The sequence below is a fragment of the Protopterus annectens genome, chromosome 1.part0 (assembly GCF_019279795.1).
Source record: "Protopterus annectens isolate FY-2018-M chromosome 1.part0, PAN1.0, whole genome shotgun sequence".
Classification (NCBI taxonomy): domain Eukaryota; kingdom Metazoa; phylum Chordata; order Ceratodontiformes; family Protopteridae; genus Protopterus; species Protopterus annectens.
This window is the reverse complement of record NC_056725.1, coordinates 1,317,063,226-1,317,090,380: the sequence shown is the minus strand read 5'-3', so window position 1 is coordinate 1,317,090,380 and position 27,155 is coordinate 1,317,063,226. Positions and strand designations below refer to the sequence as shown.

The 27,155-nt window shown below is 38.8% G+C and overlaps 1 protein-coding gene across 1 annotated transcript in view; it reads right to left on the bottom strand.

The window, feature by feature from the left end:
• Positions 1–1,217: 1,217 nt before the first annotated feature.
• LOC122797833 (extracellular serine/threonine protein kinase FAM20C-like) overlaps positions 1,218–27,155 on the bottom strand; it is a 719,407-nt gene continuing 693,469 nt past the window's right edge. Inside the window, exon 11 of the mRNA XM_044066357.1 lies at positions 1,218–1,822. Coding sequence (XP_043922292.1) covers positions 1,570–1,822 — 253 coding nt within the window. The 3' untranslated portion in view covers positions 1,218–1,569. The remainder of the gene's footprint in view (positions 1,823–27,155) is intronic.

Genomic DNA, 27,155 nt, shown 5'->3' with positions numbered 1-27,155 from the left:
GTGCTATCCACGTTGGCCCTTGTGTGTAATAATTCTTAATTCCTTGTCTACCTTCTCCAGATCACACTGCATTCAGGTCACCACTTGCCTTTTACCACCTTCAGGAATGCCATGAAACTGTGTAAAGACTTGACATAGTTGCATCTGCAGCTCAGAGCCCTGTAGAAATGATTTAAAGTCAGTGATCAAGCCTAACAGGATCTTGGTTTGCATTTCCTGAGGCACAGACTTGTGCAGTAAGGAAGTCATGTCCTGTGCTATATGTAAATGGTGAGTGCTGTTTTTGGAATGCTGCATTTAGATAGGAAATGAAAACTGAGAAGCTGGAGAAGACATACAGAATGGCCACTAGGATCATAACAGGATAAAAGGAAAGTTTTATGAGGACAGGTGAAAGATGGGTTATTGGAGACAAGGAGTGGGCATGATTCCACCCAGAAATTTTTATTGGAAGTTTGAAAGGACCTAAAAAAAGGGACTAGAAGAAGTCATGAGGTACAAACTGAAAGGTCAAGCAACATGTTAGACATGAGAAGGCACTATAGAGGGTGATGGTTAAAGGAAGAAATTCATAGAACTTGGAAGTACAAAGTAAAACAAACAAAACTTTAAAAAGGGCATAGGACTCCTGGAAAATGGGGGATGGGAATGGATATTGGAGTTTCAAAGTATGCAGTAAGGCTCAGGCAAATTAAAAAGACTGGCATTCTTTTTTTCTGCTCTCTCAAGTATGTATGAAATACAACATGTTGATGTTACCTTATGTGTAACAAATGAAGAAGCCTACATCATTCAAATGTGACTAAGTGCCTAGCAGTTTCCAATACCCTAATGTTGCATTTTGTGACTGCAAAACCTTTGTCTCTTTCCATACCTTGCTTTTGTTTGTTGTGACTCATAAACAGCCAAATGGAGATAAACAACCACAAAATAAACTAATAAACAAAAGTAACAGGTTCCTCAAACATCACTGCTAGTCCAAAATTCCACTTATTGAAAGACAAGGCTGCAAACAAGCTGAACAGTGACTCAAATTTAAGTGCACATGTACCTTTGTCTTTCAATAAGCGGAATTTTGGACTAGCTGTGGTGTTTGAAGAGCCTTTCCATTTTGTTTATTGTGAATCATAATTCACAAATGCTATTTTTAATGGTTCAAGGCTGCATTGTGGCTAACCTATGCTGCTGGGGATTTGTAAATAAGCAAAAAAGAGACGCAGTATTTTATCTTTTATTCCCATTAAGTTAAAATTGGTCATAAGTTAAATAGGCAACAGGCAACATCAAACAGCAGACAAAAAGTTAACACTTATTTTGTTGATGTCCTCACTAGCTTTTGATATTCTGGGATTCTGTTAGCATACAGCATGTGAATGGCTTTTGATTACTCTTTAAAAAGTCTTGCCTTTTTTCATCCAAAATGAGATACCCAAAGAAGCACTGCCAAATGCCACGATTTGCTTCTAGACAAGAATGCTAATTATTATCCTCTGCCTACAGTTCACTTTCTTGGGTATGGGCAGACATTAAGCTATAATAGTAAGAAGCATGTTCATAGTCACTTAATGGCTAGGCCTGCAGCACTTGTTTCTCTATACTTAAAGGTAAGTCATTGTCCACTACACTCTCATAGCCATCTTTGTTCATACAGTCTTGAATGGTCTGGAGGATGATCTGTAACCTCCGGTCCAGTGCACGCAGGTGAGGCTCAATCAGGATTGGTGAAAGAGGGTCCGTCAGAAGGGATTCTCTCATAACATCACTGAGCTGATACTTTGTAGAAGATAGAAGCTGCAGACGAGAATATGTGGTCTTTTTAATTCTAAAGAAAGAAAAAAAGAAATGAATATGCATTTAGTCAGACTGGCTGACTTAACTGTATTCTCATATGTATTCAGTTGTGCCATGTGTGAAGACTATAAAAACATGCAGTACTAAAATATTAAAAATTGGCTGCAGTTTCCATGCAGATTTGGAGGTATTAAAGATATTTCCAATCAGATCTTTTTATGATCATTCATTGCATTGTACAAAATGCATTAAAATTGCTTACATTTATAAGAAAATAGGAACTCTCTTTGATCTGAACACAATATCAGGAGACCTAGTTACCTGGATATTTTTTTAAAGATACAAGATCCAAGATGCTGTAAAGGATTGCTATCCCCAGCATATATTTTGGTGCATGCCACCATTCATCCAGATTAGTTTCCCCTGCTCTCCTCTCTGTTTACTAATAGATGGAAAAGTACTGCTGTGTAAGGACCTAACCATAACACTAAATGCCCCACTGTTACAATATTCCTTACTAAAGGAATATCCTACCAAGGATAGCCATACATCCAGACAAAGACTTAGGACCTTCTAGACACCGTACATCAGATGTATGTCCTATGTCTAAGATGTAAGGTGCATAAGTGATGTACAGGCACTTAATCTTCAGAACTGAATTGACCCAGGAGAACGAGATCAACCGAAGAAGAACAAAAGCAACAGCATGCGCATCCAGAAAGGGGAAAAAGTCGAATCCTCATCCAGAGGGTAAGGAAACAAAACACAAAGAAAGGGTATGGAGGGATGGTTGAAATACTGTAACAGTAAAAAGTAGGACATCTACTGTTATGGCACAGTTTTACACAAATGTTCCTTCTTTATCACTGTTGCAGTATTCCTTAACACAGGGAACATATAAAAGCTACAGTGGAGGTAGGAAGGCAGAAACAACTGAATAGCCTCCAAAAACCTATGTAGGATGGTCCTGGCAAATCCAATTCTTGCTCTAGAAATGTCATGTAACTTGTAGTGTTTAGTAAAATTATGTACAGATTACCAAGCAGTAGCTTCTAATATGGATGTGCAGACCCTTGAAAAGGACACCAAATGATGCTACCTCCCTGGTAGAATGAGCATGAACTGAATAAGAAAACTGCTTACCATGTAAAGAATAAAAAAAATAATAATAAATGACTTTAGAAATCCAAGAGGAGATGGTTTGCTTAGAAACAGCTAAACTCAATTTATTGGCATGTAAAGAAACAAAAAGTTGCTCAGACTTCATAGCCTCTTTAGTCTTATCCAAATAATGTCTGAGTTGTCTATGCAAATCTAAAGTATGTAGAATCCTTTCAGAATTATTTTAAAGTGAAGAAAAAAAGAAATAATATGAATGGACTGATTTAGAGACAAGTCTTTGACCAACATTGGCATTAAAGAAAGGTTAGTGAGAAAAGAAACTCAATCTCTATGAAAACATAGAAAAGGGGGAATTACATGAGGGCCTAGAGTTCAGCGACTCTCTTGGCAGAAGTAAGAGCCACCAACAAAATAGTCTTCCAAGTACAACATTGCAGAGTAGCAGAAGCTAGAGGTTCAAAAGAAAGCTGAGTCAATTTTTGCAGAATAAAATTAAGGTCCCAAGAAGGTGGAATGGATTTTCTTGGGGGCCTAATATGAAGGATGTCTTTTAAGAACTGTGTGATATGAAAGGCAGTCAAGGAGAGACGGCTAACAAATCAACTTTAACAAATGAGTATGTCATCCCATACTAAACAACTCATACAAATAAGAAAGAACAGTAGGAAAACCCACTAAAAATCAATGTAAGATTTTCTAGTAGTAGGTTTTCTGGCCTTCTGCAAACTTAAAGTAAATCTGCAGAAAGTTTGTGAAAAGGAATCAAAATCCTATCACCTAGAGTCAAATGTAGGGTGAGTAGATGTGGGTGAATGAGAAAGCCCTTGCCCTGTGTGAGAAAATCCATCCTGTGAGGTAATGTGTGGTAACTGCCTCTGGCCAGATAAGACAGAAGGAGAAACTAGTGTTGTCTGGGAAAAATGGAAGTCACCAACAAGATTTTGTGTCTGTCCCACATGATTTTGTGTAAGACCTTGGACAACAGAGGAAGAGGTGGAAACATGCTTTTCTAAGAAAAAGACATGGCATTCACCTTCCAAGCCAGATGACTTGGCACCCTTGAACAGAACCAGTTGCTAGTTCAGAGGGGAGGCAAAGTAAACTGCCTGAGAAGTACCCACCAATGGATAATTTCCAGGAAGACCTCCTTGTGAAGCATCTGTTCATGAGTATCTGTCCTGGATCTGCTCAGGTTGTCTGCCACTAGACTGTGCACTGAGTGAATGTAAATTGCCTGAAGATTCAGATGATGAAAGACAGCAGTCTCACAAACAAGAAGAGCTTGTCTGTCAAGAAGATTTGACCTTCTGCCCCTTGTTTGTTTACATACTGCATAACAGTGGTGTTTTTTGTGTAAACCCAGAGAGAACACAGAGCCCAGAGAGAATGCAGGACTTGAAGAGCCGAAAGCAGAATGCTTATCTCTTTGATGTTGATGTGATCATCCATTTCCTGAGAAACCACACTCCTGGACCCTGTTGTTGTTGGAAGAAGCACCCCAACCCAGATCTGAAGCATCTGTATACAACGATTGCGTGGGCGAAAGAAACTTGTAATAATAAGCCTGGCTTCAGTAAAATCTAATGAATCCAGCATGTTCTGTTAGAGACAAGGCAAGAGAGGAGGAGAAAATTCTAAAATATGAGAATGTTGAAGCCAAACTATCTTTAGATACCACTGAAGGTTCCTTATGCGGGGTCTGGTAAAAGGTACCATAGGGATAGTTTTTAGCCATGTACCCCAGAGCCTGCAGAAACTCTCTTACAAACATTACTTGTAAAGGAAGAAAGGGTTAGAAGGAAGCTGTCAAGAAAGTGAACTATGGAGGAGGAGAAAGAAAAGCCATCAAAGGCAAGATCCACATCCTGTATTACAGGAAAACCTGATCCTTTGAAGGGATCAGAACTGATTTTTTTGAGAATGAGGGTGAAGAAGAAGCTGCTGGGAAAGTGCTTAAATGAGAAGTTCATCCAGATGGGAAAAAATCTGTATATCATGGAGTCTGCATTAAGCTATGACTGGAGCCAGACATTTCATAAAAACAAATGGAGCTGTAGAAAGACCAAAAGGCAAAGCAGAGAACTTAAAATGTGAGGAAGAAACAAATAACTACAAACATTTCCTGAAGAGAAGGTGACTAGGAATGGAAGTTAAGCATTCTTCAGGTCCAGAGAGACCAGAAAAGCCTGAGGAAGTAGCATGGGGAAGCAGGGACTGGAGAGACAATATTTTGAAAAAGAGGCTCACAGAAAAGTGTTAAGAAAGAAGAAATCCTGAATGGGCCTCCAAGAAGTGTCCTTCCTGGAAACCAGAAACATCCTGGAATTAAAAAAAAACTGTGCCCCTCTAGGTAGGAAGGACAAGCTGAATTGTTTCTTAAGCTAAAAGACTCTCAAGAATGTGAGGAAAATGAGGAATTTGGCAATCTGGAGGCTGAGGAATGCCTGTAAAGGGTGGAAGGAATTTCCAAACCATGAGGTATTATATTTGTGTAGTGGAAAGAAACCAGGAATCTGTGCTAGTCTGCTGCCAGATGGGATGGGACATAGTTATTTGGAGGAAAAGGGGAGTCTGTCTGTGGGGCAGGGAAAGATAAATGTCAACTAGAAGCTGATTTGTCAGGAAAAGAGGGCTTTTGTCCTCTAGAATCCTGAGCAGGTTTATCCTGAAACACCCTTTTTGAAGACGTCTTGCGCCTTAGGGGATGTTTCTGCTGCTTATGCAAACTTAGGGATAGGATAAAGAAAAATCTCTTTGAGGTCCTACATTATCTTTACGTTATCCCATAAGATTAAAATACTGTGCAGCAGCAGAAGCAAACAAGTTCTGAGTGTCCAAGGGGAATCCAAAAACTTGACTTTTATATACTCAGGAAGAGATTGTAACTGAAGCCAGGAGAACCTGACACAGCTGCCCCAAAACATGCAATTGCAGCATGGTGAGCCACCTAAGAAGCAGAGCTCAATAAAGAAATAGCAGAAGTCTTAGCTTCAGAGTCAGGCAAGTTGAGAAAACATGACCAAGTTCTGACAGAAGAACCTGCACATAGGTTCCTAGGTTCATAGGTAAGTACTAGGCTTTCTGCCCAAGGGTGTTTATAAGCCTAGCCACAGTGTGTTGGCTTTCGCCACCCACTTAGATTAGTTCTCTGTGCCTCTCTCCAGCAGAGCTACTAGTTCCCTGTGCCTCTAACCAGCAGAGCCACTGCAGTGATCCCTGGTGTAAATTTTCTGTTTCCCAACCACCTGTCAAGGTTTCTCTTGAAGAGTGCTAGTGAGGGGCTCTGCCTGATGTATATTGGAATCTTGTTCCAAAGCATGGGAAGTCTCTGGGTCAGGAATCTATCCCTCCAGCACGTTCTATTTATAGTTGTGGTAAGGTTTATATCCCTAGAGCGTACTGCTCTCAGGGATTTGTTTTTTGTTAGGTGGAGCATACCCATCAAATCTGGGTTGGACATGGCCTTGTATGTCAAGCAGAGATCACCTCTGACTAAGCAGTATGCAACCGAGCACAGCTGGAGTTTCTTTAGTCCGGCTGCATAGGTCATCTGTTTGAGGCCAGTAATCCTCTTGGTGAGGTAATTTTGTGGTCTTTCCAGCTGTTGCTGGTGTCTTGTAAGGTACATCCCAAATGGGGCATTGCATTCTATAATGGGTCTAATAAGTGATGAGCAGAGAGGCACAATAATCTCCTTTGTTCTGGATGAGAACCCTTTTGAGATTAAGTGGGCCACGTAGAAGGATTTTCTAACCACCTTGGCAATATGATTATCAAAGAAGAGATTGCTATCTACCTGGGTCCCCAGATCCCGTACTATGTTTTCTGTATTTAGGGGACTACCACCTATGTGGTAGTTTGTGGGTACATTCAGCTTGAGGCCATGATTTTAACACCAGGTATCCATCTCAGTGAGACTGTTCTAGAGGGTGTCTGTATAAGCTGGAGAATCAGTTATGGCCCCCAGTTTGCAGTCATCTGCGAACTTGGTCAGCAAAAGTCCCCTGTGTTGTCTGTACCTCTGAGAAGTATATTTCAAACAGGAGGAGTCCTAGGACTGAGCCCTGTGGGATGCCACTTGTAACCAGCTTACAGTCAGACCTAGAGTCTGCAACTCTCACCATGTGGGTTCTGTCCATGAGCCAATTTGCAACCCATCTTGTGACATAGGGGATAATGTTCAGGTTGGTGAGTTTGTCTATAATACCAGAATGGGGAATTGTGTCAAAAGCCTTTGCGGGGTCTAGGTAGGCTGTGTGGACCTCCATACCCTCATTTAATGCCTTGGTAACTGTCTCAAAGAAGTCCAACAGGTTTAGGATGCATGATCTGCCTTTAACAAAGCCAAACTGGGTGGGGTCCAAAGTTTGGAGGTTCCCAACGTCTCTGTTAATGAGTTCCATGATGATGCACTCCATAGGCTTGCAGACCAGGCTAGTCAGGCTTATAGGGCGATAGTTCCTGGGGTCCGTTGTGGCGCCACCTTTGTAGAGTGGGATAACTGTTGCTGTGCACCACTTTGTGGGTGCATAGCCTGTAGAGAGGCTGAGCTTGAACAGTGTGTTTAGGTGAGGGATTAGTTCATTTTGGAGCTCTTGTAAGACACAGCCTGGGACACCATCCGGTCCCATTGAGGCTGTGTTTTTGGCTTTGGATAGGGCTGTTTTAACCTGTGTGTCAGTGATTGCCAGGGCCTTACATTCTTCTGGTATGGTTATGGGCCCTTTAGGGGCTGAAAGGGGTGTGAAGTTTGCATTGAATATGTCTGCCAAAATGTTGGCAATATCAGTTGGTTCAGTGTATTTTGTGCCATTCTGCACCAACTCATTGCAAATCTGAGAGTTTCCACTTAGGTTCTTGACATAGCTAAGAATGCTTTGTGGTTATCTTTGGAGTCATTGGCAATTTTTCTTCTGAAGCTAGCCTTGGATGATTTAATGAGGGATTGTAGTTTCTTGCTGATACTGATCAGGGATGTATTTCCTTCTAGGGATTTTGCTCTTGTCTGTACTAGTTTCCTCCTTCTATTGTAGAGCCTGTTTATGCCAGGGGTCCACCAGACTGGTTTCCTTTTCTTGGAGGAGTTAGGCTTGGTTTTACTTGGGATAGCACGATCCATGTATTCCTGCAGATGATCATAGAGTGCCTTTGTACAGGTTTCAGCAGCTTGGACAGCATTGTCCATTGGCGTGGGGACTCTGAACCTTTCCACATCGGTCTTAAGCAATGTGAAGTTTGCTTTTGAAAAGTTTTTCATGGTGGTTTCCTTGATTGGGGTTGGGGCAGAATGTGAATATCCAGAGTGATTAGTCTATGGTCTGATCTAACCAGCGAGGGGTTGACGTCAGGTGTGGAACACTGGTCGACCTTGTTGGTGAGGACCAGGTCCAATATATTGTTCCCTCTGGTGGGGGTGTTGAACAGTTGATCCAGGGTGTTCGAGTTTATAAATTCTAGGAAGCGTTGGGCAAGGGAGTTAGTACTCGAGTAGTTCTCCCAGTTAATGTTTGGGTAGTTGAAATCACTCAGTATTAGGGTGTTTGGTAGGACCTTCATATTTCCCAGTGTCTCTAGAAATGCGGAATGGGGGTTCTGGGTCATGGTGGGTGATTTGTAGCAAGCTACAATTTGGATTGCATTTTTGCCCATTGTTAGTTGCACTTGGATGATCTCGGATGCATCGTGCTGTGCCACTAACCTGGAGGTGTGAGTATCCTTGATGAATATGAATACACCCCCACCTTTTGTGTATCGGTCCGGGTTCTGTGGCTGAAAGGTATGGTATGAGTTATAGCCTGGTAGTGCTGGGGTGCTCTCTGGAGCCTTAAACCAGGTTTCTGTTACTGCACAGATATTGATGTTCTCCATACTGAGGAGTGCCTCGAGTGCATGCATTTTGAGGTTTAGACTTCTGGTGTTGAGTAGCATTACCCTCAGTTTTTGGTTACTTGTGCTATTTACAGTGGTGGGTTTGTCTTTTGAGCCTTGCCTAAAAAAGGCACTATGTGGTCGGCAAGAGCCTTTGCCAGTATTTGAAAGCCTAATGGTGACAGGTACAAGCTATCTCTTGCAAAGCAATGTGGCTTGTCGAGCATGTCATCCCAGGCAGACAGATACTGGATCCCCTTTGAATGACACCAGAAACTTAGCCAATTGTTGAAGTTGATCATTTTTTCTTTATACTGTGGCATCATTCTTGGTGAGGGTAGGATGCTACTCAGGGTCAGGGTCATACCTGCCTGGGCTACATGATCAGAGAGCTCTTCCATGTCTCTTTTCATGTAGTCCAGGGAGGTACGTCTCAGGTCATTCACACCAACATGTACAATGACAGAGCTGTATTTGTACTTGTTCTGGAGTGACCTGAGTGCTTGTGTTATGTGGCAGATCCTGACGCCCGACAGGCAGCTAACTGTAACCTTCTCCTTGTCCAGCCTAATTAGTGGGACATCAGTGTGCCTGACTATAGAGTTGCCTATCACTAGTGTGTTGGGTATGTTATTTTGCCTTAAGAGCTGTGATTGCATGGCACACTGATTATGCGAAGTATGTGTTTCATGGCTGGTGATGGGTTGTGGAGATTGCTTGGATGTCTGCTTTGGAGGTCTCTGTTGCTTTTGCAGACTTTTATTTAGAGCCTCTGAGTATGTTTTCATATATTTATGTGTGTTATTTGCCTGTGTTGGTTTGTTAGGACTATGTGAGACTGGTGGTGTGTTGCAAGTATTACCTTTCTCCTCTCGACAGTCAGTTATAGTCTGGGGTTGAGAGAGCTTTGCCTCCAGTCTGGCTGTATAATTGCATCTCTCGCATATATTAGTGTTTGGTGGTAGGAGGAGAGGGTTGTCTGTGTACATGAGGCACTTGTAACATTGCCTCAAAATGCCCAGATTCACCAGTTGGAGTGGAGAGTACACCAGAAACTGCCGTTTAGATATGCCTGAATAGGTAGAGTGAGCTGTTTTTCTTATTGATTGGTGTGGACGAATAGAGAGGTCTGTCCTTCTGGACAGTATAAGGGGGGGCTAGTGTTAGGGGTATTTAGTGCTTGTTATGAGTTTTAAGCAAGTGCTGGGCTGTAAAATGAATGGTTTGAGTGCTAAAGTTGAAAGTTTGTCTAGTTCCAAGGGAAAAACTGAAGAGTAGACTTCATGGAGTCAGGAATAGTTTAACCCTAGCTAACCGGCACTGCCTGGCTTGCAAAACCACAAAAGTATGGCCAAACACAGAAGCTTAACACAGTCCAGGTATCAACAGGTATCTGAAACTGGACTTTTCTAGTTTAGTAAGACGGGAAAATAGCAAGATTTTTTTTTTTGTTTTTTTTTTCAAGAAAACAGTAAAAACAAATGCAAAAAACACTTTTATAGTGCAGTAATGGCTGTCGCACTTGAGTGGGAAGTCAGTAAGAGTTAACAATACAATTTACAACAAAAAACAAATTTTAAAGTGCAGGCACAAATAAATGCAATTTCAGTGTAAAATGAGCGTTCTGAGAAGCAATAAACACCAGAAAATGAGCATTTAGGCAGAAATAGCAATAAGCAACAAGAAAAACACAAAAATGGTACTTAAACACTCCAAAGTCTCTCCTTTGGTCTCTCTGGCATTGTAGGTCTCTGCAGGACACCTGGGCAAGATTTGCTGAGCTTATACAGACACAAAATAGGTTCATAGGTTCATAGGTTTATACTAGGCTATCTGCCCTAAGGCATTTATAAGCCTAGCCCAGAGTTTTTGTGGCTTACGCCACCCCTTATGTTAAATAATACTGTGCCCATTAGTTTGTTGTGCCTCTGTCCAGCAGTGACACAGAGATGATTCCCGGGGTAAACCTACGATCTCCCATCCACTGGTCAAGATTTCTCTTGAACAGAGCCAGCGAGGTGCTCTGCCTCACATGGACCGGGATTTTATTCCACAACATCGGGAGTCTCTGGGTGACAAATCTATCCCTCCAGCATGTCCTATTTATATCCATGCTAAGGTTTAAGTCGCTTGCTCTAGTGGATCTGGTAGATTTGGATTTTTTGAGGTGGAGCATGTCCATTAATTCCGGGTTGGACATGGCCTTGTATGTCAGGCACAGGTCACCTCTGAGCAGATGGTATGCAACTGAATAGAGCTGGAGTTTCTTCAGTCTGGCAGCATATGACAGATTTTGGAGTCCCTTTATCCTTTTGGTGAGGAACTTTTGGGGTCTCTCCAATTGCTGCAAATGTCTGGTGAGATACATCCCGAATGGGGCATTGTACTCGATCATTGGTCTGATAAGTGAAAAGTACAGGGGAACAATGACCTCACTTGATCTGGATGTGAATCCCTTCATAATCAGATGGGCAATGTAGAAGGTTTTTCTAACCACTTTAGCAATGTGAGTGTCAAAAGAAAGGCCACTGTCAACCTGGGTCCCCAGGTCCCTGATAACCTCTTCTGTGCTTAGTGGATTGCCACCTATATGGTAGCTTGGGGTTACCTTGTTTTTCCCGAAGGGTATGACTATACATTTTTTGGCATTTAACTTCAGGCCATGGCTCTGGCACCAGCTATCAGTTTCCGTGAGACCCCTCTGAAGGATATCTGTGTCCGATGTGCTTTCCACTATGGCTCCCAGTTTGCAGTCATCTGCAAACTTTGTCAGCCATAGTCCTCCTATGTTAGCCTGTACTTCTGAGAAGTAGATGCCGAACAACAGGGGGCCAAGGACTGAGCCCTGTGGGACACCACTTGTGACCGGCTTGGAGTCTGACATGGCGCCAGCTACTCTAACCCTGTGGGTTCTGTCCTTTAGCCAGTTTGCAACCCATCTTGTGACATATGGGTTTATATTTAAGCTGGCAAGTTTCTCTATAATACCCGAGTGGGGTATTGTGTCGAAAGCTTTTGCAAGGTCAAGGTAGGCTGTATGGACTGCCTTTCCCTGATCAATGGCCTTGGTGACTGTTTCAAAGAAGTCGACCAAGTTCAAAAGGCATGATCTGCCCTTGACAAAGCCAAACTGGGTCAGGTCCAATGTCTGCAAGTCCCCTATGTCTTTGTTTATGAGTTCCATTATGATCCTCTCCATAGCTTTGCAGACCAGGCTTGTTAAGCTTATGGGGCGGTAATTACCAGCGTCCGTAGAGGTACCGCCTTTGTGGAGTGGGACCACAGTTGCCGTATGCCACTCCTTGGGCACGTATCCTGTGGTAAGGCTAAGATTAAACAGCTGCCTTATGTGCGGGTTTAGTTCCTCATGGAGTTCATGTAGCCCACAGCCGGGGACACCATCCGGTCCCATTGATGCTGTGTTTTTAGCTTTAGAGAGAGCAGCTTTCACCTGTGCATTGGAGATGTCTGGGAGGCTGCACTCCGCTGGGATAGTTATCTCTCCTTTTGGGGGGGAGAGGGGGGTGAAGTTTGCACTGAACCTGTCTGCCAGTATGTTGGCAATGTCTGTGGGTTCAGTGATTTTTGTATCATTTTGGACTAATTCTGAGCATATCTGGGAGTTTCCACCCAGGTTTCTAACATAGCTGAAGAAGGCCTTATGATTGTGTTTTGAATCTATGGCAATTTTTCTCTCAAAGTTGGCCTTGGATGATTTTATGAGTGCTCATATTTTTTTACTAATAATGATCAAAGGTGTCTTCTCTTTTATGGATTTTGCTCTTTCACGTAACAGCTTTCTCCTCTTATTGCAAAGTTTGTTTATGGCTGGGGTCCACCAGACTGGACGTTTGCCCTTGGTGGAAAGAGTCTTGGTTTTATTAGGGATTGCCTGATCCATGCAGTCCTGGAGGTGTTCGTAGAAGGCATTTGTACGGGCTTCCGCAGCTTGGGTTGTGGTTTCCACTGGCTCGGGGGCCTTGAAGGATACCACACCAGTCTTGAGTAGTGTGGTTTGCTTTAGAGAAGTTCTTCACTGTGGTCTTTTTTGTTTGGGGTGAGGGCGGGATGTGGATATCCAGTGAGATTAGTTTATGATCTGATCTCACCAATGAGGATATACTTCCGTGTGGAGCATTTTGTCCCCATGTTTGTGGTGATGAGATCTAGTATATTTTCTCCTCTTGTGGGAATGGTGACTAGTTGTTCCATGGCATTTGAATTTATGAACTCCAGGAACCTTTGGGCTAGAAAGTTTGGGCTTGAGTAATGTTCCCAGTCTATATTCGGGTAGCTGAAGTCACCCAATATAATGGTGTTTGGAGATACTTTTATACCCTCCAGTGTCTTCAGGAAGGCTGTGTGGGGTTCCTGAGTTTGAGAGGGTGGCCTGTAGCATGCTACAAATTGTAGAGCAGTTTTGCCTATGGTTAATTGCACCTGGATGGTTTCCGATGCTTCGGAACCCATGCAAATGCAGTCATATGAAAATGGTAACTTATGGCTCTGATAGCTGAGGTATAAACTTTTTTCCTATACCTGTCCATATCCCTATTGTCTTTGTCAGAAGGAAAAAGTTTGAAGAAGACAGTAATTTAAAAGATTTATCAGCAGCAAGAGAAATAACCGTAGGGTCAGTGGAGAGATCTTTATATAAATACTTCTGAGCTGCAGGCACCTTGAAACACCTGTCAGATTTCTTAGGAGCAGGGGACTGGGACTCAGGAGCCTGGAAATTAGCTGAGAAGATGTCCAGAAGGGCGTCCAACACAGGAGAGACTGAAGAAGGCCTTGAAGAGTCTAGCTGTAAAAGGGCATAATACCTCCTTTAGACTTCAGACCTTTGGGAACTCTCACACTGAAAGTGATCCATCATTTTTGCAGTGATGTCCACAAAAGAAAGATATTTAATAGGAAAATCCAGAGAAAGAGTATCCTCATCCCTTGACCCTAGAACAAGAGGAAAATAGATCTGAGAAGAATATGCTAAGGACTCTTTCCCAGAATTCAATTCCACATCTTCCTCAGAAGAGATAGACTCAATAAGCCGTTTACAAGGAGTACAAGAAAAAGGAACTGCAGAAGGCATGGAATATCTTTGGGTGGGAGGAGATTTAAGGTGATAAGGGCCTTAAAAAGACCCTAAGTGAAATTCTGTCACTATTTACAAGATCTTTGGCTACAAGAACAACATGCTTGGACTTCTGCCATGGCACAAAAGTCTATGGAAATCTTGCTGCCTGGCATACCCATGAGGAGCCATATGCAATGTGATTTCTTCTGGGTATGGATCATGGCCGGATTCTAATTCTGAATTTCCTTGCCATATATGACTTACATTCTATTTCTTTGAGAGTTTTGCTGCTTGTTTGTGTTCTTAATGCTAACGCAGGCCATCAAGTAAGAGACTGATTTCTGTTTCAACAACCCAACATGATACTTCTTGTACAGTTTCTGTTAGTTGCATCACCACTGCCCTGATTTTTGGTATATGAAGCAGAATCCCATTTTAAAAGATCCCTAGATTACTATCTTTTCAGGAGAATATACAGTGATCCTGGAAGAAGCACTGTTTTTTTTTTTTCTTTCAGGAATTAAATTTTTTTTTAAGTTACATATTCAGCTAAAGTTATTAGCTATGCTACCATCTTCTCAGACAGTGTAATTAAATCACATTATTAGTTTTATTTTACATAATGCTCAGGTTCAGGTATTTTAATACTTTGTAATATATAAAAACTTAATTGAGGAAGACTGGGTTTAGAAAATGGATAGATGGGTAGATAATGTATGTCAAAACAAAGCACTTTCAGGACATTTGTAATATTAAGTATCTTATATTTAGCTATATTGGCAAGCAACTTTCTTCTCATGAATTTTGCATTTAACATTTCTCAATACTTTCCGTAGCAAAGTATTTACATACAAATATGCCAACATACCAAAACATTTGTTCCCATAACTAGTATCCAGGCTTTATTAAAAATATCTAAACAAGTACTTGCTTTAATGTAATTTGGTAGTCTGTTCCATGCATCAGCTACTCTGTCAGAGAACAAATTAGTGCACTTCTCATTTCTATAGAATCTTCTTCATAGGTTGTCTGATGATGCTCAACTACATTTTGATAACCCCAAACATTCACAGAGATAGTTGTCTTTAAATGCCCTATATACCTGAATATGAGCTCCTCTTAAATATCAATGAGACACTGTACAAGTTCAGATATTTTAATCTTTCATAATAACTTAGATTTTCACATTCATGGATGTTCTTGATATATTTCCTCTGTACTCTTTCTAGTTCATTCATACTTTGTTTCTTATAAGGTTTCCATATTGTTATTCCATACTCAAGTTTAGGTCTAATGTAATTAACAAACAATAACTTCACCATTTCTGATTTCCAAGACTTTATAAATCTTTTTATCCAACCTGTAGCTCTATAACTACCATTAACTAATTAGCTGATATGATTAGAAAAACTCAAAGCTGGATCTACCCCTATACCCAGGTCCTTAAACAAATCTACAATTTCAATCACTGTGTGCTGTATTAAATATTCATCTATCAATTTATGCCTCCCAAATTTCATATGCTTACTTTTTGAAGTATTTAACAGCATATTATTTTCCTGTGCCTAAATTTAGTCACGTTCTTTGGCAGACATAACCTTTCTACAACTCAGTTTCAGGTCATCTGCATACAGTGTGTAGAACACCTCAGATGAAAAAGTTAGGTCTGAAAGATACAATATAAACAAGAAAGGGCCTAGGACAGAGCCCTGTGGGTCACCTTGACTGTAACCAAGAATTTCACCTGTCCATTTGCTGTATGATACTTGCTACATCCTATATGTAAACCATGCAGATATTCATCTTATAATGAGTAAATCAATGCCAGGTTGCTGTAATTTATTAATCAGTGTATTTTGTGTATGACCCTGTCAAATTCTGAAGTTAAATGTATATAAGTTACATCACAGTAAAATTTTTCATTCATAGCTGTTAGTATATTGTTATAGAACATCATGTTAGAGGGGGTAATAGATCTATTTTCAACATTACATGTTGATATATGACTTCACGTCCCAATCTTTCTAGTTCTGACAATAACTTATTCAACAGTACCTCCTCTATTATTTTTCCATAACATAAAAGTAGATGTAAGAGTATGTGCGATTCTGGATTTGTCCTACTCCCCTTTCACTTAAAGACAGGTTTAATAAGTGCATGTCTCCAATCTTGAGGAATCTCCCCATATTTATATGACCTAGTAAATAATAGATATAATGGTACAGTTCTAGCTGTCAGGCCATTGTTACTAATTATGTCTCCTCCCTGTGCTTTGTTTGGATTCACTTTGCTCAGTTCTTTTTCAATATAATATGTTTTGATTCCAGTATCTGAGGTTACCTGGATGTCACTAGGACAACATATCACCCCTTTTGTGGAGCCAAATTGTTTTGCATAAGAGTTTGTAAATATATCTATAATATGTTGTGTCTGAGAATAAATTTTAAAATCTACACACAGTTTTTCAACTTGTATGTCTTTACTCCTTCCATATTTTATGTGCCTATAAAATTGTTTCCTATTATGCTCAATATCTTTATATAAATGTTCTTCAATTTTTCTTGATCTTGTCTCACACTATGCTTAACTTGTTTGTCCAGTTTGCTTATTTCACTTTTCAAACCTGTAGCATGACCTCTTTTCCATTTCTTATATATTCTCTCTCACCTTACTCAGGTATATTGTTCTTATGGAAATATATCCCCCGATGATGTATACCTAGATCCTGATGTTAAATATTTTTTGATTTTTTTGCACTCAAACAATTTCTTTTTCAACACTTTCCACATTCCTTCTGTAGTTTTTCCACTGAATGCATCACTCCAATTAGTTTCACATAGTGACTGTTTTGCTTACAGTTAATCTGAAATTAATCTTCTATGTATTGATTTAAATTTGTTTGGCAAAATTATCTAGCAACAGGTTAACCTTTATAACCCCATAATCACTGCACATCAACAGTGGTAAAACTTGACAAGAAGTAAAATATCTTTCAACTGTACAGATTTTCGCAGAATGTCCAGATTTTTGCTTCATATTTTTAATCTGTTTCTCATAAAATTTGTGATTTTTCTGGATTTTTGCAGCAAATCATTCAGAACTGAATTCATGAAATAATGACAGTTATTTGAGTTACAGACTTCATATCCTTCAGAAAATGCATGGTAACGACCTTTTATTCTAGCAACTTTCTAAGTTTATAAGAATACTATTTAAAATCTGTCCCTATTTTTAGGGCTTTGTACCCCCATTATTGTTGTCTTTGCCCAGATTTTTTTTTGTTCTAAGAGATTGAGAATTATAACAGTAATTTCTTTAGGAACACAAACAATGGCTGGATTCAATAAAGTGTATTCTGAGGAACAGACAACACAGACATAACACACAACTTTTTCCTCTTAATTTTAGTTTTCCTGCTGATATTTTTGCTGCTTTAAATATTGACAGGGATTCAAAAAGATACCCCAAAGTGTAGACTGCATGTACACTTAGTGTAATCTTTCTGAGTGACTACAAAACACAAAAAATGAGATAAGAATTGAATACATATCATGTACACTTAGTGTGTAGGCTTTATTGAACATCTAGAATGTTTCTTTCCCTGGTAGTTTTTTTTTCTTTTAACAATTTGAAGCCATTCCTGTTTATGAACATACGTTGTGAATAATTTACTTACTCATATTGTTGAATCAGTATTTTTCCAGCCTCTCTCTGGTAATTTTAAGTCCTCAGCTAATATTATTCCTGTCTTCTTTGTTTCATGTAAGAAATGTATGAATTCTCTGGGTCATCTGCACTTGACTTTGGTGACCTATACATGCCAATAAGTGTTATATGTTCCAGGGTTGTCTTTATTGTCACAGTTACACAGTCTATAGTATCGGTGTTATCCTTGAACATGTAATAATCCAAGGTCTCAACCATCTTTAATCCCTATCATAACACCTCCACCTGATCTTTTGGTAGAACATCTGTTACAGTAAAATAATTTATACCCTGACAGAACTGCTTTCCAGTCATTGCTCTTTATCCATGTCTCACAAACAATAGCAACATGAATCTTGTGGAAACGTAGCAAATTTTCCAATAATAAAACTTTATTATTAATGCTGCTAGCGTAAACAGCCCTCAGAGATACATCAGATGTTACTATCTGTAAACTGTTAAATTTTCAGCATAGCAAAAATCCTGCCTTGTGTTTGTCAAATATTGCAAAATATCTGCTGCAAAAATTATCTTCCCTTCTCTTAACAAATGTACACCTTCCTGTCTCAACACACATGTGCCCAAAAGCAGGCGTGAATGCTCTATGCATTTCCATTTTTTTTAAACAAGACATTATTTCATGTAGTTATTTACCCCCAAATTGTTTTCATTCGTGGTGACCTGATTCTCCTTTCTATTTGTGATTTGTGAAAAAAATACTTCCTAACACTTGTACAAGCGATACTATCTAAGAGGGCTTTAAGTTCCCTACTAGCAGTCAGAGAGTCCTTGCAGATGAGATCATTTGTACCGACATGAATAAAAACAGATCTGTACTTCTTTACATTAAGGCATTCTTAAGGTTTGTCTCACATTTTGTATTTTACTTCTGGCATGCATAACACAATTCAGTGTTCATTATCTTCTCTGAAAATGTTAAGTATCAGCTCCTCTAAAATTGAATCTCCATTTATAAGAATATATTTTCTGACCAGATCTGAAGAATCTTCTAATTTAGTAATATTTGCTTTATCATTTGTTACAAAGGAATGATCTTCATCACCATTAGCCTTATTAATCTCACTGTTTTCACTGCGAGTTACATTTGCAAGCATACAGTTCTCATCCAGCTAGCTTTGTACATCTACAGCTTGAGCCAGTTGTCAATGTCTATCTTTCTCCTCTTTTTTCTTACAGTAATGTAATTCAATCCATCCATGTTCAGTTTGGATTTCATCCTTTTCACTTGCCCCTTGCTTCTTTTTTTTACATTTTACCTGTAGTGTGGACGTTTTCTGATAGATAAATGTTATCATTCCTTTTTAGTATGTATTTTCTTAACTTTACAGACATTTATCAGTTTCTTTTTCTTCCTTGTTATTTATTGTGAACTTTTTCCTTTCCTTTTTATTTCCTTCTCAACACTCTGAACCCTCAGACTGCTGAATATTTGTAATCAGAATTTTTAATTTGTCAGGAGCATCATCTTATTTCATAGGAGTTGAGTGGTCTTTACAGACATCCATTTTTAAATGTGTTTTATTTGCTCTTTGTCTAACATTATTTATCTCACCAGTCTGATCATTAATATATGTAACAACAATTCTCCAAGCTGTGCCAATTTCACAAGTGCAATCATCATCAGTAAGTCTAGATTTACTACTAATAAAGGTAAACAAATCATCCAACTTTTAACATAAAAAACACAGATCACCAGTGTTATCAGGTGTTACCTTAAAATATATATAACATTTATTATGCTGTACAAGATATTTCTGCTTACGAAAATCATTAATGGCATACTTATTGAAGGAATCCATATTCAGCTGCAAATGAATAAAAAATATAAAAGAAAAGAATAATTAAAATCAGTGACCACAGAATTCATAGAGAACTTAAATCAACTTCTGTGAGTAAAATCACACAGACAACATACAACTAAATACTAAACTAAGTACATTAAAGCTGTTGCTCTGAATGTAGAAGTTCTCAAAGTCAGATGACAGCTGGGATTTCTTTTATGTCACACTCAAATGCACCCATAAGCTTCTGCCCACTATCGCTTGCAATTGCAACTCATTTTAACAGTAAAGATCAATAAATCACACATTAAGACAGGATTGTTTAGATAAGCTCTACCATCTGACTTCCCTTGCAATGACACTGTATTAGGAGATCATGGGCAGAGAAATCATAACTATGCAGTAATACATGGAGAGCTCTAAGAAAAATAACCTTGTTACAAAAGGGTGCATTTGCAAGAATCTAATTACAATAAGCTTGCTACAGCCATGTTTTACATATAAGCCTCCATTGTAAAACTTAATAAATTTCATGGTACCACACGTGGCTGTCAGCAATGATCTATGCAGGAAACAAACTAACATATTTAAAAGTTGTAACATACCTTGTTTTGTCACACAATCAGCAGTCAGAAGTGATATGTAGGTCTATGCACCAACAGCATCAAAAGCTGACCCTTTTTGAATATGGTTTCTATTACACATGTACAGCTAAAATTCCCCATTTGTTACAAAGAATTATGATCATGTTGCCATTAACAACCAGCTTTTATGTGTTTTCAAAATGGATGGCAAGAAATTCACCTCTCTAGCCATGTCCTCAAGGTGGATTGTTGGCAACATGTAATAATGTGGTTATGATCAAGGATGTAATCAAAATCTACTATGCCTTAGCAAAGGAACATGAAGTAGTCTCGGACATAGGTATCACTGCATTACAAAGGAACATGAAGTAGTCTCAGACATAGGTATCACTGCATTACAAAGGAACATGAAGTAGTCTCAGACATAGGTATCACTGCATTACAAAGGAACATGAAGTAGTCTCAGACATAGGTATCACTGCATTACAAAGGAACATGAAGTAGTCTCAGACATAGGTATCACTGCATTACAAAGGAACATGACGTAGTCTCAGACATAGGTATCACTGCATTACAAAGGAACATGAAGTAGTCTCAGACATAGGTATCACTGCATTACAAAGGAACATGAAGTAGTCTCAGACATAGGTATCACTGCATTACAAAGGAACATGAAGTAGTCTCAGACATAGGTATCACTGCATTACAAAGGAACATGAAGTAGTCTCAGACATAGGTATCACTGCATTACAAAGGAACATGAAGTAGTCTCAGACATAGGTATCACTGCATTACAAAGGAACATGAAGTAGTCTCAGACATAAGTATCACTGCATTACAAAGGAACATGAAGTAGTCGCAGACATAGGTATCACTGCATTACAAAGGAACATGCATGGGAAATGGTTTCCTCTGGGTTGGGGGGATGGTGCTGCTTGCCAGTAGTGTCTCTTGCTGAAGTAAGAGAGAGCTCATGAGGTCAGGCCAATGCATTTCCCTCATCACCTGCTTGGTTGATCATGTCCAGGAAGGTAGGGCCGAAATTTTAAAACCCTTGAACCATCCCCGATGGCTTCCTAAATAATGGTTCGTATTGGCTGACTGTAGCACTCTGTGATGAAGGAAGGAGCGAGGCTGAAGATTATTGCCACCCCATCCAACCACTACCTTTCTTTCCACCCCACTAACTACATTGATTATAGCAAGCTCAGATGCTCATAAGCCTAGTACTTATTATACAGCAGGAACTTCTTATTGTAACATTTGTTAATGTCTGTTATGTACTTCGCAGATAAAGATTCTAGTTGTCTACTGATGTACTATGTTCTTCATCTGTAAATATGTTTGCAATTAATTGCTATGTTAAATTGTTAATTGCTATGTAATCCAATGTAACTACTGTCTGTTTATTTTAACTGTGGAGCTTTTCTCCCCGGGCCTCCACTGAAAATGGACCTACGTCCAGTTGGACACTCCCAGTCAACAAATGTAAATAAATAAATAAATAAAATAAATAAATAAATAAATATTATCAGACAGCAGGGACAAAGCACATGGAAGAAACTGTAGCACACATCCATAGAGGTACCAGTGAAAGCTAAAAAAGCTTTAAAAGGGAAAAAGAATGCATGACTTTACCAGAGGCCATGTCCATACTTTGTAAAAACCTGATCTTTGTCCTCAAATCAGATCAGGACATGCAGCTTTAAGGCCATATTCAAAACTAATAATATACAGCATATACCATTGCCCAAGAGCTAGCTAGATAATCCTAATGGTCTTAATGATTATGAAGAGCATGACTTAAAAAAATAACATGTGTAAGTGTCTAGTTAAACAGTATTCTGTCCAGTCATATCAATGAATATGTGATGCCTCCAAGCCACCATTCCCTGGTGTCACAGCTGGGAAATGACTTGGCATTAGAATAGCAGTGTAAATCAGCTAGTCTGTTGTTGAAGGACACTAATGGTTAAGGATATCACTGATCACTGTACTCAAATAAAATAAATGCATGATAAAGTATTTCCCATCTACCGAACTGAGAAAAGCTATCCAAACACATGCACCACCTCTCTACACCTCCCTCCAGAATGAAGAGTGGGCCACGCCCCAACACTGATCTCCCTACCAGCCTAGCTCCTCTGGTTACTGGACTCACTAATCAAACACCAGTCACCTGTGTCATAGTCAGGACTTCATCCCTCAGTCCTGTAGAACCTGACATGTATGCTCCAATTTTATCTTCTGGATTTATGGTAATCAGCTGTATGCCTGTTTTGACTTGGCAGCTGAGGCTTCCTTCTCTGGCAGTACTGCACTGATTTGCTCTTTAGCAGAAATTAAAGGCAGGCTGTGTTGTCAGTTTTAAGTGTTTAATGTTAAGTATTCACTGATCAATGGTCAGTAGTCAGTATCTTTCCCACTGTGCTGGTATTTATGTTTTCCAGCTGCTTTGCTTATCAGGTATGTGGGGTGGAGAGCTATTGCTGGATTTATTGTTACATTGGCCATATGCCTGAAAGATGGATGGTTGAGGGACCTTAACCAAAGTGGCTTGAAATGCCTTCCTGACTCTGTTTATTAGTAACATTCTTCTGGTGACAGTTACATTTCAATGGTACAAACTAAAATCAGGCCATTCTCTAGACCTTGATTTTTCCATGTACATATTTTGTTTTCCGTGTTTTCATTAACCGATGGCTCACATACCTTTACCTAATTACCCCATTTGTTCTAGAGGAACAGGAGCTAGTTAGTCCCACATTAAGTGAGAACCCTGTGACCTATTTGATTCTGCCAAGGAATGCCAGTCAGTTCTCCATTTTTGGTGAGAGTTAAGTGGTAGGAAGCAGGCCAGCTTGCTGGTCCTTGGAGATGGCACAGCCTCTATCCTTAAGAGTACTCCTCTCTTTTCTCAGTAGCTCCTCCGAGCTTAGTAAGTGCTATCTTAGATAAATTGTGCCTCCACATGCCAATTCCCCTGAGCTGCATAATGCAAATGAATAATGGCAGCATGGACTTGGTTCATAAACCATGTTTTGTCCTAAGAAGGATGTACAATGTGACCATTTATTTATTTGCCTTTGATTAGGAGGAAAGGCTGAATAGACAACGCTTCTTTCAGCAGATGACTGGGGAGAAAAGCTCCATATTACATACTCTTCCATGAGCTAACTGTAAAAATGTACTATATAAAACTCTGGAATTTATAACTTAACAGGTGATCACCATGTTAAACGCACTATACAATAATTACAGCATGCTAAGTTTATACATTTTAACAGGACAGTCAGTATTATTTTACAGCATACGTGTATAGCCACATTATAATTGGGCAAAGTGGATTAAGATAGGAATCAAAACATTTAAAAAAATCAGTATTTCAGTGCCTTCAACTACAAAAGATAATAGACTTCTTCAGAACTGACTAACTTCAGAAAATTGTTGAATTTACACATGATAACTAGCTGTTTATTTGTTACCATGATTACAACAAACTAAACCATTTAAAGTGATACCATCAAAAAACAAATATATATATATATATATATATATATATATATATATATATATTCTTTAACACAAGGTACAAAATTATTTAAATAATTTCATATTTAAATCTTAGAAACTAATTAATATATATATTTAACAAATCAGATCATAACAAATATAAAACTACAAACAAAACTATTTATAAATTCATAACTTAGCTCCTCTCATCTTTAATTCTGAATTAATGGACACCACTTCATTAATGCCTGGTTTATGTGCATTTAAATGGAACTGCCATAACAGTTCCTTACATTCCAGGAAGGTTTCCCATGCACCACCTCATGGAATAGGTTCCACTACTTCAAGTATAACAAAACAAAACTTTGTAAAGTTGTTAGAAATCAGGGTGTGTTTAAATAAAGCACTTCAGTAATTGGTCCTATCAATGTCATAAAAGTGTATATAAATTATTTTCCTGAGTGGGCGCTCAGTCTTGCCAACATAAAATGAAGGGCAGAAAGACCACTTGGCTAAGTATACAACTGCACTCATACTACAATTATTGTAAAGAAAATACACCAAGCTCTTGAAAATGTTTTGTCGGCTAAAGCTTATTTTCTGTAAAATATATGAGCACTGCCTACAACAACCACACCTTATAGTACCAACACTGGAATCTTTCTTTATATTATAATGCTTGTTACCCTCAAAATTTTTTTAAGTTACTCACGATTTTAAAAATAACTTGGGGTTTCTCACCCAGAATATCAAGTATCCAGTCATTTGCCCTAATAATATTCCATTTGGTACATATAGTGTTTTCTATTTTTCTTGACTCCAGTGTATATTTAGATATAAGGCTTTGTCAAAGGTTTGTTTCATAGTTCATTCTTTTTCTACAGAATCTAAGTTGTGCAGTCTGTTAACCAATAATGGCTTATAATACATGTCTCTATGTCGCAATATGTATTTAATATGCTCATCAGTCATATTCTGAGGGCAACCCCTTTGTATCAGCATAATTTTCAACTTATTAATTCCTGTTAATAATGTAGTATAATCTGAAATCATCCTAGATAGTCGAATAAGTTGTCCCTTAACTAAAATCAAGTTCTGTGTATAAGGGTGATTACTATTAAAATATAAATACACATTTCTAAAAGCAGTTTTTCTGTGGACAGAATGAAAATCACATACTATTAAAATGTAAATAAAAATGTCTAAAAGTAGTTTTCTGTAGACAGAATGAAAATCACATTTACCCTTCCTAATTGTTACAACCAAATAATTAGCAAAATGCTTGTTATATACATAAGTAAACCTTAAAAGATCTGTATTACTCTGTATATATTCGATATAATCCATAATTAGTTTGTCAGGACCTGACCACAAAATAAAAATATCATTCAAATAATGAAGGTGTAGTTTACAGTAAGGGAATAATTCTTTCTTGTAAAGAATATAATTTAACTCCAAACCTTACATCACCAAATTTGCAAGAATGGGGGCACATGTCGCCCCCATAACAACTCCTTTCACATGCCAAAATATTTTTCCTTCAGAGTAGATATAGTTATTTGCTTATCTTAAATTCATAAATTCCAAAATTAACTTTACATCAGTATTAGATAAAAATCATATCTTAGTATTATTTCATGAAATAAATCCAAATCAATATCCTGGCATAACTCTCAACTGTATAGATTTTTGCAGAATGTCCAGATTTTTGCCTCAAAACTTCAGACTGTTCCTCATAAAATTTATGTTTTTCTGGCAAATCACTTGGATGATCTGAGGAATGAAATTACTAAATAATGACATACACTTGTGTTTTGGACTTCATGTCCTTTAGAAAATACATTTTAACACAAACCATGTTATTCTAGCTACTTTCTAAGTTTGTAAGAGCATTGTTTAAAATCTGTCCCTATTTTTTGGCCTTTGTTCCCCCATAATGTAAGGCTTTGTCCAGATTTCTTGAGCTAAGAAATTGAGAGGTATGATCCTGGGGAATACAATTAAAAATGTCTACTACACCCAAAGTCAAAAATCCTGTATCTTTATCTAATAAATTCTTCTGAATTCTATTTAGAAATTCCAAGAGTCATGTAACATGTACTTTGTTTTGTATAAATATGCAGACTTTAAAAACCTGTCTATAAAACCAGCTGGGGGGATGTTTTAGAACTCTTTGCTGTCACAACAGGTCTAAAAGAAGGATTACACCTATCTTTGTGAACCTTAAGGATACAGAATATTGGGAGTATCAAAGAGTTTCACATTTAAAAAAAAATTATATCGATGTGGTGTTATCAACTCTTGTGTTAAAAATCATCTAAATTTTAGGGTAAGATACATTGACTTCATTTCTGGAGGCAGGCAAATAAATGTTAATAAACAGATAAAACTTGTACAAACACAGATTGAGCACTTTCATCCCCATTAACTGGGATTTCATCAGAATCAATAAGTAAACTTCACCAGTACATTTAAATACTATGAGCCTCAATTCCAGATTTTAACAAGAAATCTAAACAACGTATTATATAAACACTCCACGAGTTGTCCTAGTTTTAATAATTATTTGCTTGGAACTTTAGAATGTGTTATTCCAAACCCCAGAGGACTATAGATTGTTTATTGAAGAAAGGGAGTTAAAATGGCAAATAAAACTGCAAGCCATACAGGCACCAGGTTTAAATGAAATGATTTCCCTTAAGCCTGTTTTAATTAGGAAAGCCATTATTTGATGAAATTACAATAAAAAAATGACATTCACAAAAATCAATATTTTAAAATTACTATTTTTCCTTTATAGTAATTTGTACAGTGTAGTCTATATGTTTGAGAACCCAGCCACTGGGGATGCACAAGCCAGTGCATTTCTTTGTACCGGTCCCAAGCCCGGATAAATGGGGAGGGTTGCATCAGGAAGGGCATCTGATGTAAAATTGTGCCACATCACACATGCAGAAAACTGTACAGAAACTCATACCGGATCGGTTGAGGACCGGGTTAACAACGACCGCCACCAGTACTGTTGGCCAACAGGGTGCTGGCGGAAATTGAGCTACTGTTGGCCGAAGGAAGAGAAGAGGTGGAAGGCATGCCCAAAGACAGGTAAGGGCTAGAACTGTGATAGTGAGGGTCGGAACTTTGAATGTTGGCAGTATGACTGGTATAGGGAGGGAGCTAGCTGATATGATGAACTGAAGGACGGTTGGTATATTGTGTGTGCAAGAGACCAGATGGAACGGGAGCAAGGCTAGGTGTATCAGAGGCAGTTTCAAATTGTTTTATCATGGTGTGGATGGGAGGAGAAATGGCGTAGACATTACCCTGAAGGAAGTGTATGCTAAGAGTGTTCTGGAGGTGAAAAGAGTGTCAAATAGAGTGATGTTTATGAAGCTGGAAATTGATGGTGTAATGATGAATGTTGTTAGTGCATATGCTCCACAAGTTGAGTGTGTGATGGATGAGAAAGAAAAATTTTGGAGTGAGTTGGATGAAGTGGTGATGACTGTACCCAAGGGTGAGAGACTGGTGATTGGAGCAAATTTCAATGGGCATGTTGGTAAAGGGAACAGAGGGGACGAGGAAGTGATGGGTAAGTATGGTGTTAAGCAAAAGAATGCAGAAGGTCAGATGGTAGTGGATTTTGCGAAAAGGATGGACATGGCTGTGATGAATATGTATTTTAACAAGAGGGAGGAG